The sequence below is a fragment of the Eumetopias jubatus genome, unplaced genomic scaffold (genome assembly GCF_037043125.1).
Source record: "Eumetopias jubatus isolate StellerSeaLion01/CBP00866 unplaced genomic scaffold, mEumJub1_p1.0 scaffold_1, whole genome shotgun sequence".
NCBI lineage: Eukaryota > Metazoa > Chordata > Mammalia > Carnivora > Otariidae > Eumetopias > Eumetopias jubatus.
Window position 1 is genome coordinate 199,067,450 of NW_028274807.1, and position 11,097 is coordinate 199,078,546.

Below are 11,097 nucleotides of genomic sequence, written 5' to 3' on the forward strand. Positions count from 1 at the left end.
CTGCTCATTGCCCAGGGAGGAGGGCCTTCCCCCGGGATGGGCACTCCGGACACCCCCTCCGCCCAGGTCGTTGCTCTGGAGCCCTGCTTCTCTGCCTCCTCGCGATGAGCAGGACCCTGTGCCCGGCCTGGGCCGCCCCTCCCAGCGCTACATTCAAGGGTTATCCTGTTAATAAATAAGCCGGCGAGGCAGCCCCGCGGCCAGGGCCTGTCGGTCGGTCGGTGTCTCCATCGGCCAGGGACCAGTGTGCCGGGTCCCCTAGCCGTGCGTCCCCCAGGGTCCGCCCTCCCGCTCCCGCCTGGAGTCTCCTTTCCTGTACCCAGCTTGGAGGCCGAGTCACCAGCGCGCGGCGCTGCGGGGCCCCCGCTCAGCGCGCGGCTCGGGGGCGTGCCTTCGGCGGTTTCTGCCCTTCCTCCGCGACTCGGGAGGCGGTGGGCGCGACTCGGGCTGCAGACGACACATTCGCAGGGAGCTAGCGCCACCGCCGCCCGGCTCCACCAGCTGCAGGAAGTCCCGGTACCAGAGCTTGGGGCCCGGAGGGGCGACGGGCGCAGCCTCCTCGGCCCGGGCCAGCCTTTCGGCCTGCGCGGCGCTCAGCACGTGTAGCGCCAGGCGACGCAGCGGCTGCGAAAAGCCCTGCTCCACAGCTGCGCACAGGTACACGCCGGAATCCCCGCGCCGCAGCCCGCGCAGCAGCAGCCCCCGCGTCAGGCGCTCGGCGCGCTCCTCCACAGCCACCTGCGGGCCGGGCCAGCGGGAGGCGTGGGCGTCAGGGTCGGGAACAGGGAAACCCGGCTCCAGGCCGGGCCAGGAGAGGCAGAGGGTCAACAGCGGCCGAGTGGGAGCAGGAAAGGGCGCCCGCAGGTGCACATTTGGAGGCTGGGTGCACTCGGACCAGTGGTCTAAAAGTGGATCCCCGTATGGGCGGGTTCACCTGGGCATGGGGGGGCGGGGGCGCGGCAGGGAGCTCAATAGGCAGGGCGAGGGCGGGGCTCCTCTCTGATGGGGGAGGGGGTGAGACGGAATGAAGCCTCAACAGGACGTGGAGTGCAGGTAACGGGACCAAACTGGACCTAAGGCCCTGGTTGAGCGGAGTCTCACTGGGCGGGGCCGGACCTGGTCTAGAGGAGGGAGCAGGCCGAGGGCCTCATTGGCTAGGGCGGGGTCTCTCCTGGATGTAGGGGCGGGACAAGGGCCTGTTGAGGAGGGGAGCGGCAGGAGGCTCACCTGGGTGCGGGCCGCCCCCCCTGCGCTCTGGAAGGTCCATTCCACGCGTGCCTGCAGCGAGCGGGGCTCACACTCCAGGAAGACGCTGCCGCCTTCCACACCGAACACCTTCCGCTCCAGCAATGTGGGATGGGACGCGTCTGGGGAGGGCAAGGGATTTGTCAGAGTCAGGCAGGGCAGGGCAGGAGGGGGCGTCTTCAAAGGCCGAGAAGTAGGGGCAGCTGGGTCACTCACCCCCTGAGCACAGCGTACTGGGGTCTCCGTTCTTCACGTCTTGCCGCCGAAACCGCCTGCGGGGAGGTGGGGGGGGGGGCAACATGGAATTTCCATGAGCCCTTCTTCGCTTAGCCAGGTGCTGCAAAGGACTCTGGGTGGGTGGCCCGCCCCCGACCCTGCCCACCTTTTAGCGCTGGGCTGGAAGCGCGTGCACGCGGCCCCGTCCCAGGCGCAGTAAGGGTCACGCGCCAGGCAGCATTCGGCGCAGGCGCGGCCGTGGGCAGCACAGCGGTGCAAGGGGATCTGGGCCACCGCGCTCCGCGAGGCTACGTACAGCTGGTGCTAGGGGGCACGAGGGGCTCCGGGCTGACCGAAGGCAGCCCTGTGCCCGCCTCCCATGGGTCAGAGATCCCTTACCCCACTTGACAGATGGGAACACTGAGGTCTCAGGTCACGCAGTCTAGCGAAGGCAGAACCTATACTCAAACCCGGGGCTTCGAACTACCAAGGGAGGCGTGGGGGTGGGGGCACCCGGGGAACGCACTGGGTCCCTTTTATCCCCAAGCCTTCTGGTCACTTACTCTCTTGGAAGAGATTTGCATGCTGGTGATAGCAGCCGAGTCCTGAGAGGGAGGAGGAGTGCTGGGATCAGGGATCAGTGGGCTGGGGTTATTCCAGGGAGGGGGGCGGGGCGGGGGGAGCTAGGCTTCACCTCAAACACGTGCAGCTCCTCCAAGAGCAGCCCCTCCCCGTTAGGCCGGCCGCCCTTGGGGACCGAGATCACCTTCAGCACTGTGCCAACATCTGCAAGGATGAGAAGGAGTGAGTGACTCCTTGCGTTCCCTGATAGCTAGGACTGGGGGTCTCCTCACTTGAGGCCTTTACCCTCAGCATGGTTGGGTCGGTGAAGAATGTGGGTTGGAACAATAAGAGCAGCATCCAGAAGGAGATGGGGGCATAACCCAGGCAAAGATGTGGAGGTGAGACTGGACAGGGGCAGCTTCTAGTAACAGGCCAGAGTCTAGACTGGGGTTTAATGGGTGGTCATGGCAGGATACTGACCTGTGCCAATGAAGAGGACGTCGTAGTATCCGTCAGCAGCTGCCACACGGTCTGCAGTGATCTGGGTGAAGGTGTACCCGGCACCCACTTGTAGGAAGAGAGGGCGCCCACCCACGGGCAGGACCGAATTGTACATGAGGGGGTGGTTCCGGGCAAACTGAATGACGTCATCAGGAAAGTCCTTGGTAGAACTGAAGGTGCCAAAGGTCTTGCTAGGGCACTGGGCGGTGGGGAGGAGGTGCGACAGGGATGTGGGTATGAGGGTCTGGTGGGCCCACAAGAGACCTCCAGGAACTGGGAGTGTGTGGGCGTGCTAACGGACAGAGCCTTGCCCTGGGAATCTGAAGAGAGAAGACCCAGCCTTGCCCTTGGGAGTCTTAGGGGGAAATGGGGCCTTTCTTTTAGAAGCCCTGCCTGATGAAGGTAATGTTTATCCACCCAAGGATAACAAAGAGGAAGAAACCACATTCACCAAGAAGATCCCAGGCCAAGTTCTCCACCCCTGAGACTTTAAGTGGGTTGTGGTGGAAATCCTGGGGCTACGCACCATGCCTGGCCGGGGGTAGGGGACACGGCCCTGATAGGACACCCACTGGTGCAGGGGCCCTTCCTTGTGTGCAAAGGGCCCCAGGAAGGCACGGCGCACATCGTTCATGCTGTACACGCACACTGCAGAGCCTCGCAAGATGGTGCTGTAGGCGAAGGCATGAGCAGAGTGAGGGGCCCAGCAGAGCTGGGCCAGCCCCTCCCACGACTTCTTGCCCCTCACCTGGATGTGGAGAAGGCGGCATAGAGCAGCGGGCTCCAGCGGTCCCTCAAGGACAGCAGGAACACATCCTCTGTGGGGAAGGGGCCTAGTTGGGGGAGGGCACACAGCCCTCTGGGCGGCCGGGCTCCTGGGTCTGGGCCCCTGCGCTCCCTCTCCCCAACTCCACCCTCCACTCCAGGCACTCACGGAGCTGGTCGAAGTGTGTGTCACCCTCGACACCTGGCACAGAGCACACCAGACGCGCCTTCAGGAACGTGGTCCACTTGTTGACCAGGCTGCGCTGGCCGCCCACGTCATTCTGCGGGGTCACTCAGAGGGCATGAGGGGGAGGCCCAGAGAGGCAAAAGGGCAGGGGCGTGGTCACAGGATGTGGCCCAGGGACTCCTCACCCGACAGATCTGGCCGACACGGGACACAGACAGGCGTCCCAGCGCTGGTGCAGCCTCCACTGCCGACTCCCGGAAGAAGAAGTAGACCTTGTCATCGTCGGGATTCTCGCTCTCCGGGATCCAAAAGACCTTGACAAACTTGGGCTCTAGCGGCAGGAGGTGTGAAGTCAGCAAGGTCCTGGCCCTGCACTCGTGGGACCCATACACTCCCTCTCCTAACTCTGGTGCTCCCAGAAGCCTGTGGGGCAATATCTGAGCACCCAGTCTCTAGGACCAAGTTCATTGGGATGGATGGCACTGCAAGCGGACAGGATCCGGAGGATCAGGGCCTATGAGTCAAGAAGCAGCCACGAGAGGGCAGCAGAGACCGAGGCTACCTGGTCCCTGACAGCTCCCCAAGACAGTGGGCCAAGAAAGGAGGGAGATGGCAGATCAGTTGTACCTGCACTCATGAATCTTCCTATTGAGCAGGAAGCAGATGCCCCCATTCTGCTTGGTCCCCTCACTCTTAGAACAAATGACATGGACCCTGAGAGCGCAGACCCCTGCTCCTTTCTCCTCTCATGGGTCCTTCCGTTCCTTGGCTTGTTCCTGCCCGGGATTCTTTGCACTGGTTGTTCTTTCCCTCAATCCTGCTGTGCTTTGGGAATTAGCTCACCCCCTCTCGTCAGCAGAGTGGCTTCCTTTCTTGTTCTCCCACCTGGTCTTTTCCCTTTCTGTCTGTGCACTCACCAGTCTCACGGCCATTGGAACCGATCTTAGGATGTATTTGTTCTGAGTTCTGTGAACTCAAAGAGGGTGCGGGCCACACGTCCCGTCTACCCTGCGACCCCAGTACCTGGCACAGGGCTGGATGCATGGTAAGGACAGTGAGACCCGGCTGCACCCATCGCTCACTTCCGTTATGGGCCTTACTCGGCACCTACCCTGTTGGGGATGAGGGCCCCTCCCAAAAGCCCCACCAGCCTTTCACCGTTGAGCCAGCGGGAGTCATGTGGTTCTGTCCGGAGACTTGGACGCTGGCCCAGGCTGCGGAAGATGGTGAAGTCCCGGCCCATGAGGTCTGCAGCCACCCCTGAGTATAGTTCTTCTCCTGCAGATAGGGCGAGGGCTGCTCAGCCAATCTGAAGGCTCTCGGTGGGGGGTAGGGGGTGCTTGGAGAGCTCTGGGAGCTCCTTGGGAGTCAGTGAGGCCATGGGGAATCCCTGAGGCTCTCAGGAGGGTCGAGAGTCTCTGAGGGGCCCTAGCCTTCGGACTCACCCACCAGCACGGAGGCAGCCCGATGCCTCGGGTCATAAGGACTCTTGCCCTTGCCGTCCTCTAGCCGTCGAAGGTCCAGCCGGAGCATGGGCTCCTGGGAGGCAGGGGGCAGTTGTTACTTTCAGGCCCTTCTTCACCTCCCAGCCTCCCTCTCTGCCCAGATCTGGCCTTACCTCCAGCCGGTGGCCCACCTCCACAAATGCACAGGTTGGGTGGAAGGCCCCTGTGCCACAGGCCAGCAAGTGGGTGTGGTTGTAGGCATGCAGCAACTTCACGAAGTTCATGCACTCAGTCTAGTGGGCAGGCAGGGCCAGCGACAATGAGGCCTCCCCCAGGGAGGCAGGCTTTAAGGGGTCCCAGCTCACCAGTGGCACCTCACCCCTTCCTCTCTTCTGCGTCAGTCCAGGCAAGCACCAACATGGGCCACATCGACCTGCGTGCCCTTGGTGACCAGCCTAGCCCACCTCTCACCAGAAGGGGTGCATGGAAAAGCAGAGGCCTGTACTGCTCCCTACGACTCAGAGGCCCCCAAGAAGAATCACATGAGCCTCCACCCTGAGTCACTACCTCCAAACTTCAGCCACCTCGACCTCCGCCCCCATCCCAGCCAGAACAGGCAGGCCTCTGTCTTGGCGCTGCTGTCTTGTAAAGCGAGGGGCTGGCCTCCCCACTCCCACCCCCGGCAGCCAGCACTCACACCAATGTCCTTCCCCGCCCAGTTGCACTCCTCTCGCCATTCCACGGGGGCCGGCCAGGCCAGCTGCAAGGAGGTCGGGGGGAAGGGGACACAGGTCAGGGCCTTTGCATGGTCTCTGGGCAGAGGGTGTCCGCTCAGGGGGCCCATCCCCCTGGGTCTCTCCAAGCAGTCCGGAGTGGGGTCCTGGGGCTCTTTCCCTAGGAAGCACCGAGGCTGGGGGTCCCTGGCACCTTCTTGGCCCGCTTGCTGATATTGTCCAGGCTGAGGGAGGCCACATGGTTCTCAGCGCCCACAAACAGGCGTCCTCTTTCCTCATCCACCAGCAAAGCTTCATAACAGCAGGTCCTCTCTAGCCTGAAGGTCCGGAGACCGTGCCGGGCCTGGAGCTCTGCAGAGTAGGGAAACCACTGAGGATTTGCCAGCCATGCTGGACGCTTCCCCAAGACCCTGCCTGTCACTCTCACAGGTCATGGTTGTACATGTGACCTGGCCCACACACATGCGAGTTTACACGTGTGTGAGTTTACACTCGTGAAGACAGGCCCACCCGTGTGTGAAGCTTCCATGGTGGGCAGTGCATCAACCCCCCAAGGGGAAAGCAGGTTGAACTCCTCGGGCAAGCTTGGACAAGCAGTGTCTGCAGGCGGGCGCACGGGGAGGCCAGGGTGCCGGGGGAGGCTGAGCGTGTCTGGAAAGCCAGAACCCCAACCCCAAAGTCAGGCTGAGGGTTCTCTGCCACCAGCCTGAGCTCAGTGCAATGCTACTGCCTAGTAACCAGTGACTGCCCTCCCGCATAGGGGGCGTGGGAAGGGGGCTCTGGCGGCCCCCACACCTCAGCTTCCCTGGGGCTGGGTCGTGGATGGGACACAGGCAGGACCTGTTGCCATGGGAACGGAAGGGGTCTTCCTGGGAAAGCAAGAGGAGAATGTGCGCGCAGAAAGTTTGGGGGCTGAGGCCAGGACAGGGTTAACTGGAGATGGCCTGAGAGTGCCCCCAGTCACACCCGGGCCAGTGGCACAGGGCAACAGCAAACGCAGTGCCCCCTACCCACACTGGGCCCCTCTCCTGCCCACCCTGAGCTGAGCCCTCCTGCCTGCCAGGTGCACCTACCTTGGAAGGAGAGCCGAAGGCGCGGGGGGCTGGGGTTAGCATCCCCCAGCACTGCCGCGCAGAGCAGGGCCAGGCCCGGGATCATGGCGGCCGCCCTGGCCCGCCCCATCTTGGCGGCTCAGGGTGCTCCGGGATCAGCGGGTGCGTGTGGAGGAGCCTTGAGCCGCCCTGGACTCTGCCCCAGGATCTGGAAGAGAAGGAGCTGCAGCAAGGACGAGGGCGGGAGGCTGGGGGCGGGGGGGGGGGGGGGGGAGTCCCCAGGGATCAGATTACAGCCCCTAGGGGAAAGAGGCTGGGGGGTCGCATTCCACTTCCGAGCTCTCCCCTCCCTCAGAGTGTGCCCTGCCTGGCCACAATCACAGACACACCCACGCTGGGCACACCCTCGGGGTCACCCCCACACTGGCAGGCGCCCGCCCCACCACGTCACCCTCCCCAGGAACCCCCCCCAGACACACTCATAGGCATTAATTCACAAACTCTATGCGCTTACCCCACGCCAGCCTGGGACACAGGGGGACACAGACAAGGTCCCCATGCAGGAGGAGGCAGAATGCCAACAAGGACTCAGATCAGTGCAGTCATTTCAGAGGGTGCCCTGTTCGATGAGCAAAACAAGCCAGTCCTGGAAGTGAGAGCGGCAGGAGGGGGTCAGGCCTCTGGAGGTGGCTGTGCACCCAGGGCCTACAGAGAAACAGAGGCACCTTTGGGGCTGGAGCTGGGGCCAATTGTGTGGGCACCTGTGAGTTTGAGTGTTTCTGAGGGTCCCTTTGTGTGCATGTGTGTGTATGCGCGCGCAGTGTGTATGCAGACAGGTGTGTCCATGCCTGTGACCGCGTGTGGCACGAGCATTGTATTGCACGTGTAGGTACATGGCATGCGTGTGCACTTTGCGTACGTGTGTACATGTGTCGTACACGTGTGCATGTGCGATTGTGCACGCACACGTGTATGCGTGTCTCTCTGGACATGCAGGTGAGCGAATACAACCACAGCGACAATCACTGCCTTCAACTCTGAGACGCGCCTGAAAGCCCCTCCTCCGAGGAAGAAGTGTGTGCAGGAGCCCCAAGGCTTATGCCCCTGCCCTGGGGCTGGACGGAAGCCTCAGCTTCTGACTTGGAGGTGGCTCCCACTTGGATATAGCAGCCCCAGCTTCGTGCTTGACCTCTCTCCCCACCCGAGCCTGGAAGGGGCTGGTTACACAGAAATTCTGTGAGCTCAGACTTCAGACCCAAGAGGAATCAAGTCAGGGGGAGAGCCAGGGGTCTCAGGCGGCCTCTCTACCCCACTGCAGGTGAGCTGCCCGTCCCTCTCTGAGCCTCCCCCGCCTCCACGCCTCTCCCTCCCCTGCCTTCGCCCTCAGGCTTCCCCATCTTTGAGCCCCTCCACCTCTGCGCCAGAGCCCTTCCCCTGGACCCCTTCCGTGGAGCCAGCATCTGGCCGCAATGCCCATCGTCCTTTCCAGAGCTGGCTGGGCAGGTGCTGGGCACAGGAGCCCTGGCATGGGGTAAGGTCCTGGGGTGCCGTCAAGGGGCACAACTGCCAAGGCACGTTCCAGATCACTAACCCCCGCCAAGCCCCTGCCCAGTTCCACAGCTCCCGGACCCCTCCCGGGCTAGGACTCCCCACCTCCCGCCATCCCTCCACTGACACTTGCCACTGCTCTCCGAGCCCGTGAGCTCTGCGATGCCACAGAAACCCGGCTGCCTTCCCACACTCCACCAGAACTCCGGCGGCAGCGCCTCTCCACCCCAGCCCCGCCCATCCTGGAGGAGGGGAGAAGCCGGGGGACCACGGGGCAACCCTCTGACGGCTCCTTTAAGGAGCAGCCCCCGCCTCCACCAAGCCGGCCGCCGCCCCACGCGCCGTCAAGTTTACGGGGTGGATCGGGTGACCAGGCAGGCAGCCTGGGCCAGCGGAGTTGGTGGCCCGGCCAGAGTGCAGCGGGCACAAGGGAGGGGCGACCCCTCCCCTTGTCAGGCCTCAGGGCAATAGGGTGCGCCCAAGAGCGGTCCAGCCCAGCCCAGGGCGGCCAGGCAAGGCGCAGGAGGAAGAAGAAGCCAGATAGGGCCCCCCCACCCCCAGCCCCAGATGGCTCTGTGAACAGTAAGAAACAGTAGGTCCAGGGGACTCAAGGTCCTCACCTGTCCCAACACAGCTGGAGAGCTGGAGGCGGGTAGTGAGGGGCTCAGCTGGGATGGGAGGGTTGGAGGGCCGGACAAGAGGTTCTCGCAAGAGGTTCTCTGGTGGAGGTCTGATGGGCCCCCAGCCCCGCCCCAGGCCTTCCTCACCACTTGAGCCGCTTTGTGCTGCCACCACCTGGCTGGCAGGGGCTGGGATGGCAGCAGTTGGGGCGGGAGGAGAGGGCCAGGCAGGGCAGTCAGCAGATGGCAGAGGCCCACACGTTTCACGTCTGCACGGCAAGATGGAGGCCCATCCAGAGACCCCCTCCTGATAGGCGGTCCTGCATCTCTGCTGGGAGGTGAGGGGCATTCTGTGTGACCTGGGTGACTCAGGATGGGACCTCGGGGCCTCAGCTGGGAAGGGTCTTGGGATCTTGGCCTGAAGCTGAGTCTGGTGGATGACCCTATTCGTACTGCTAGGGGTCTACTCTGGAAGGGCTGAATGTTAACCATGGCTGAATGGGGCCCTCAGGTCAATGGGGCAAATTCAGGGCTTGAAGATGGGCTTTCACTCCTCAATCCCCCCAAAAGGCATCCTCCTACAACCTCCCCAAGGCTGGTCTGCAGCTCCTCAGTGGTCAGTGAGGAAGGTTGTAGGCTTCAAGGGCTGTGGCCCCTCTCCCCCCAGTTCTCCTGGAGTAGCAGTATCTGTGCCCAGCCAGGGTGGGGCCGTGCCCTGCTTTCTTGAGTCTCAGGACCTAGTGTTCCTGGATTGGCCTGGCTGGCTGGCTGGCTGGCTGGCTGGCTGGCTGGCTGGCTGGCAGATGAAGGGAGGGGGTCAGTGGGAGGACCAGGAGACTTCAGGAAGGGGAGTGGAAGGATGTACCCCAGCCTGAGCTTTTGGACTTCCGGGATGTAGCCTCTTTCTCCTCCCAGCTTCTGCCTTGGACCTGGGCAGCCTCCCCTGGCCCCACGCAAGCGAACAAAATTCTTTGGCTGTTTACAATTTTCCACCCTAGCAGCCAAGATCAGCAAGTGCCTTTGAGGTCCCCACCCACCCCTTTGGGGTGCCCCCTACCTGCCCCCACTGCTTTTAGTTCTTCAGGCTCAGGGTCCCAGTCTCTGTTTCATTCTCTCCCAGCCCCTCATCCATACTGAAAAGCGGGACCAGGACCCCCACACACACACCATTTTTCCAGCATCTTGGGGCTGTCCCTTGCCCACCTGAGCCCTTTGTGTTGCTTTCCTTGCCCTAGATGAGCCCTCTTCCCTGGGGCAGGAAGGGAGATCTGCAGGGGTGGGAGCTCAAGTGTCCCTGTCCCCACAAGTTCTCTCTGCTCCTCAGCCACAGGTCCAAGCATATGCCAGACCCTGGGTGGGGACCTCACGGAGGCGGCCCTCCAGGAGCAGCGCCATTGACTGTGGGTTACGCTGCACTCCGGGAGTCTCGAAGGACTCTGGAATCAGGCAGCCTGGGCCTGAGTCTTGACAGAATGGAGCAAACTAGGGAATGCAGCTGGGGTCCCTATTCCTACCTGCACCCCAGCCCAAGGGCCACCTCAGACTCCTGGCCTCTATGCTTTGCCAGGGTTGCCACGGGCAGAGGCCTGCCTGGATTCTTGCCCTGATGCTGCCTGTCAGTGCCACAGCCTTCCAAGGCCTTGGTTTTTCCTTCTGGAAATAACTGAATTGTCATGCCAAATCCTACCACCCCCCTCCTGACCCCTCATCACCAACCGGGCCTGCCCTCTGCCTGGACTCTAGGTGGTGTGGCTGGGGTAGGACATCCATCTGAGGAAGGCTAGCGTTAACCCTCCCAGTGCCCAGCCTGGGCTGGGTCGGGCCTTGGCTCCCCACTCGCACCTGCTTTAGCCATCAAGGCTGGTTGCTCCAACGTCATAACCTTTCCTAGTTCTGGCCACGTGGGAACTAGAACTCGCTACCCTGAGGACTTAGGCATTGGGTGGGGGTGGGCCCAGGGAAGCCTAACTGAGGCCTGACTTCCCTGACAGTCCACTACCCACCCCTGGGAGATCTCCTGGGGACTGGTGTTAGAGCCCTTCCCCCACACACCCCCAGCCTGGAATCCACGTTCCCGGGGACCCCTGGCCCACCTTTTTGGAAAGATCAGCTCTTCCCCTCCTTGCCCGTTCCCCTTCCCTTCTGAGGGCCATGTCTGTGCTGAGGTGGAGGGGCCGAGGGAGGGGCCGAGGGAGGGGCCGCCAGGAACCCTGGGCCTCT

At 62.9% G+C, this 11,097-nt stretch overlaps 1 protein-coding gene across 2 annotated transcripts; it reads right to left on the reverse strand.

Annotated features, from left to right (window-relative positions):
* Positions 1-336: 336 nt before the first annotated feature.
* SEMA3B (semaphorin 3B) lies at positions 337-6,839 on the reverse strand. Of its 2 annotated transcripts, none has more exons than XM_088022158.1 (17): positions 6,731-6,839; positions 5,851-6,008; positions 5,621-5,683; positions 5,097-5,216; positions 4,924-5,017; positions 4,637-4,756; positions 3,664-3,809; positions 3,461-3,572; positions 3,275-3,344; positions 3,053-3,197; positions 2,506-2,725; positions 2,156-2,247; positions 2,025-2,066; positions 1,628-1,785; positions 1,462-1,517; positions 1,228-1,367; positions 337-738 (listed from the first exon to the last, which is right to left on the reverse strand). In XM_088022158.1, the coding sequence occupies exons 1-17, from the start codon at positions 6,837-6,839 to the stop codon at positions 337-339; spliced, it is 2,247 nt and encodes a 748-aa protein (XP_087878284.1). The 2 variants fall into 2 exon arrangements, with proteins under 2 accessions (XP_087878284.1, XP_027980308.1); XM_028124507.2 differs by having other exon boundaries at positions 3,275-3,359.
* Positions 6,840-11,097: the final 4,258 nt, after the last annotated feature.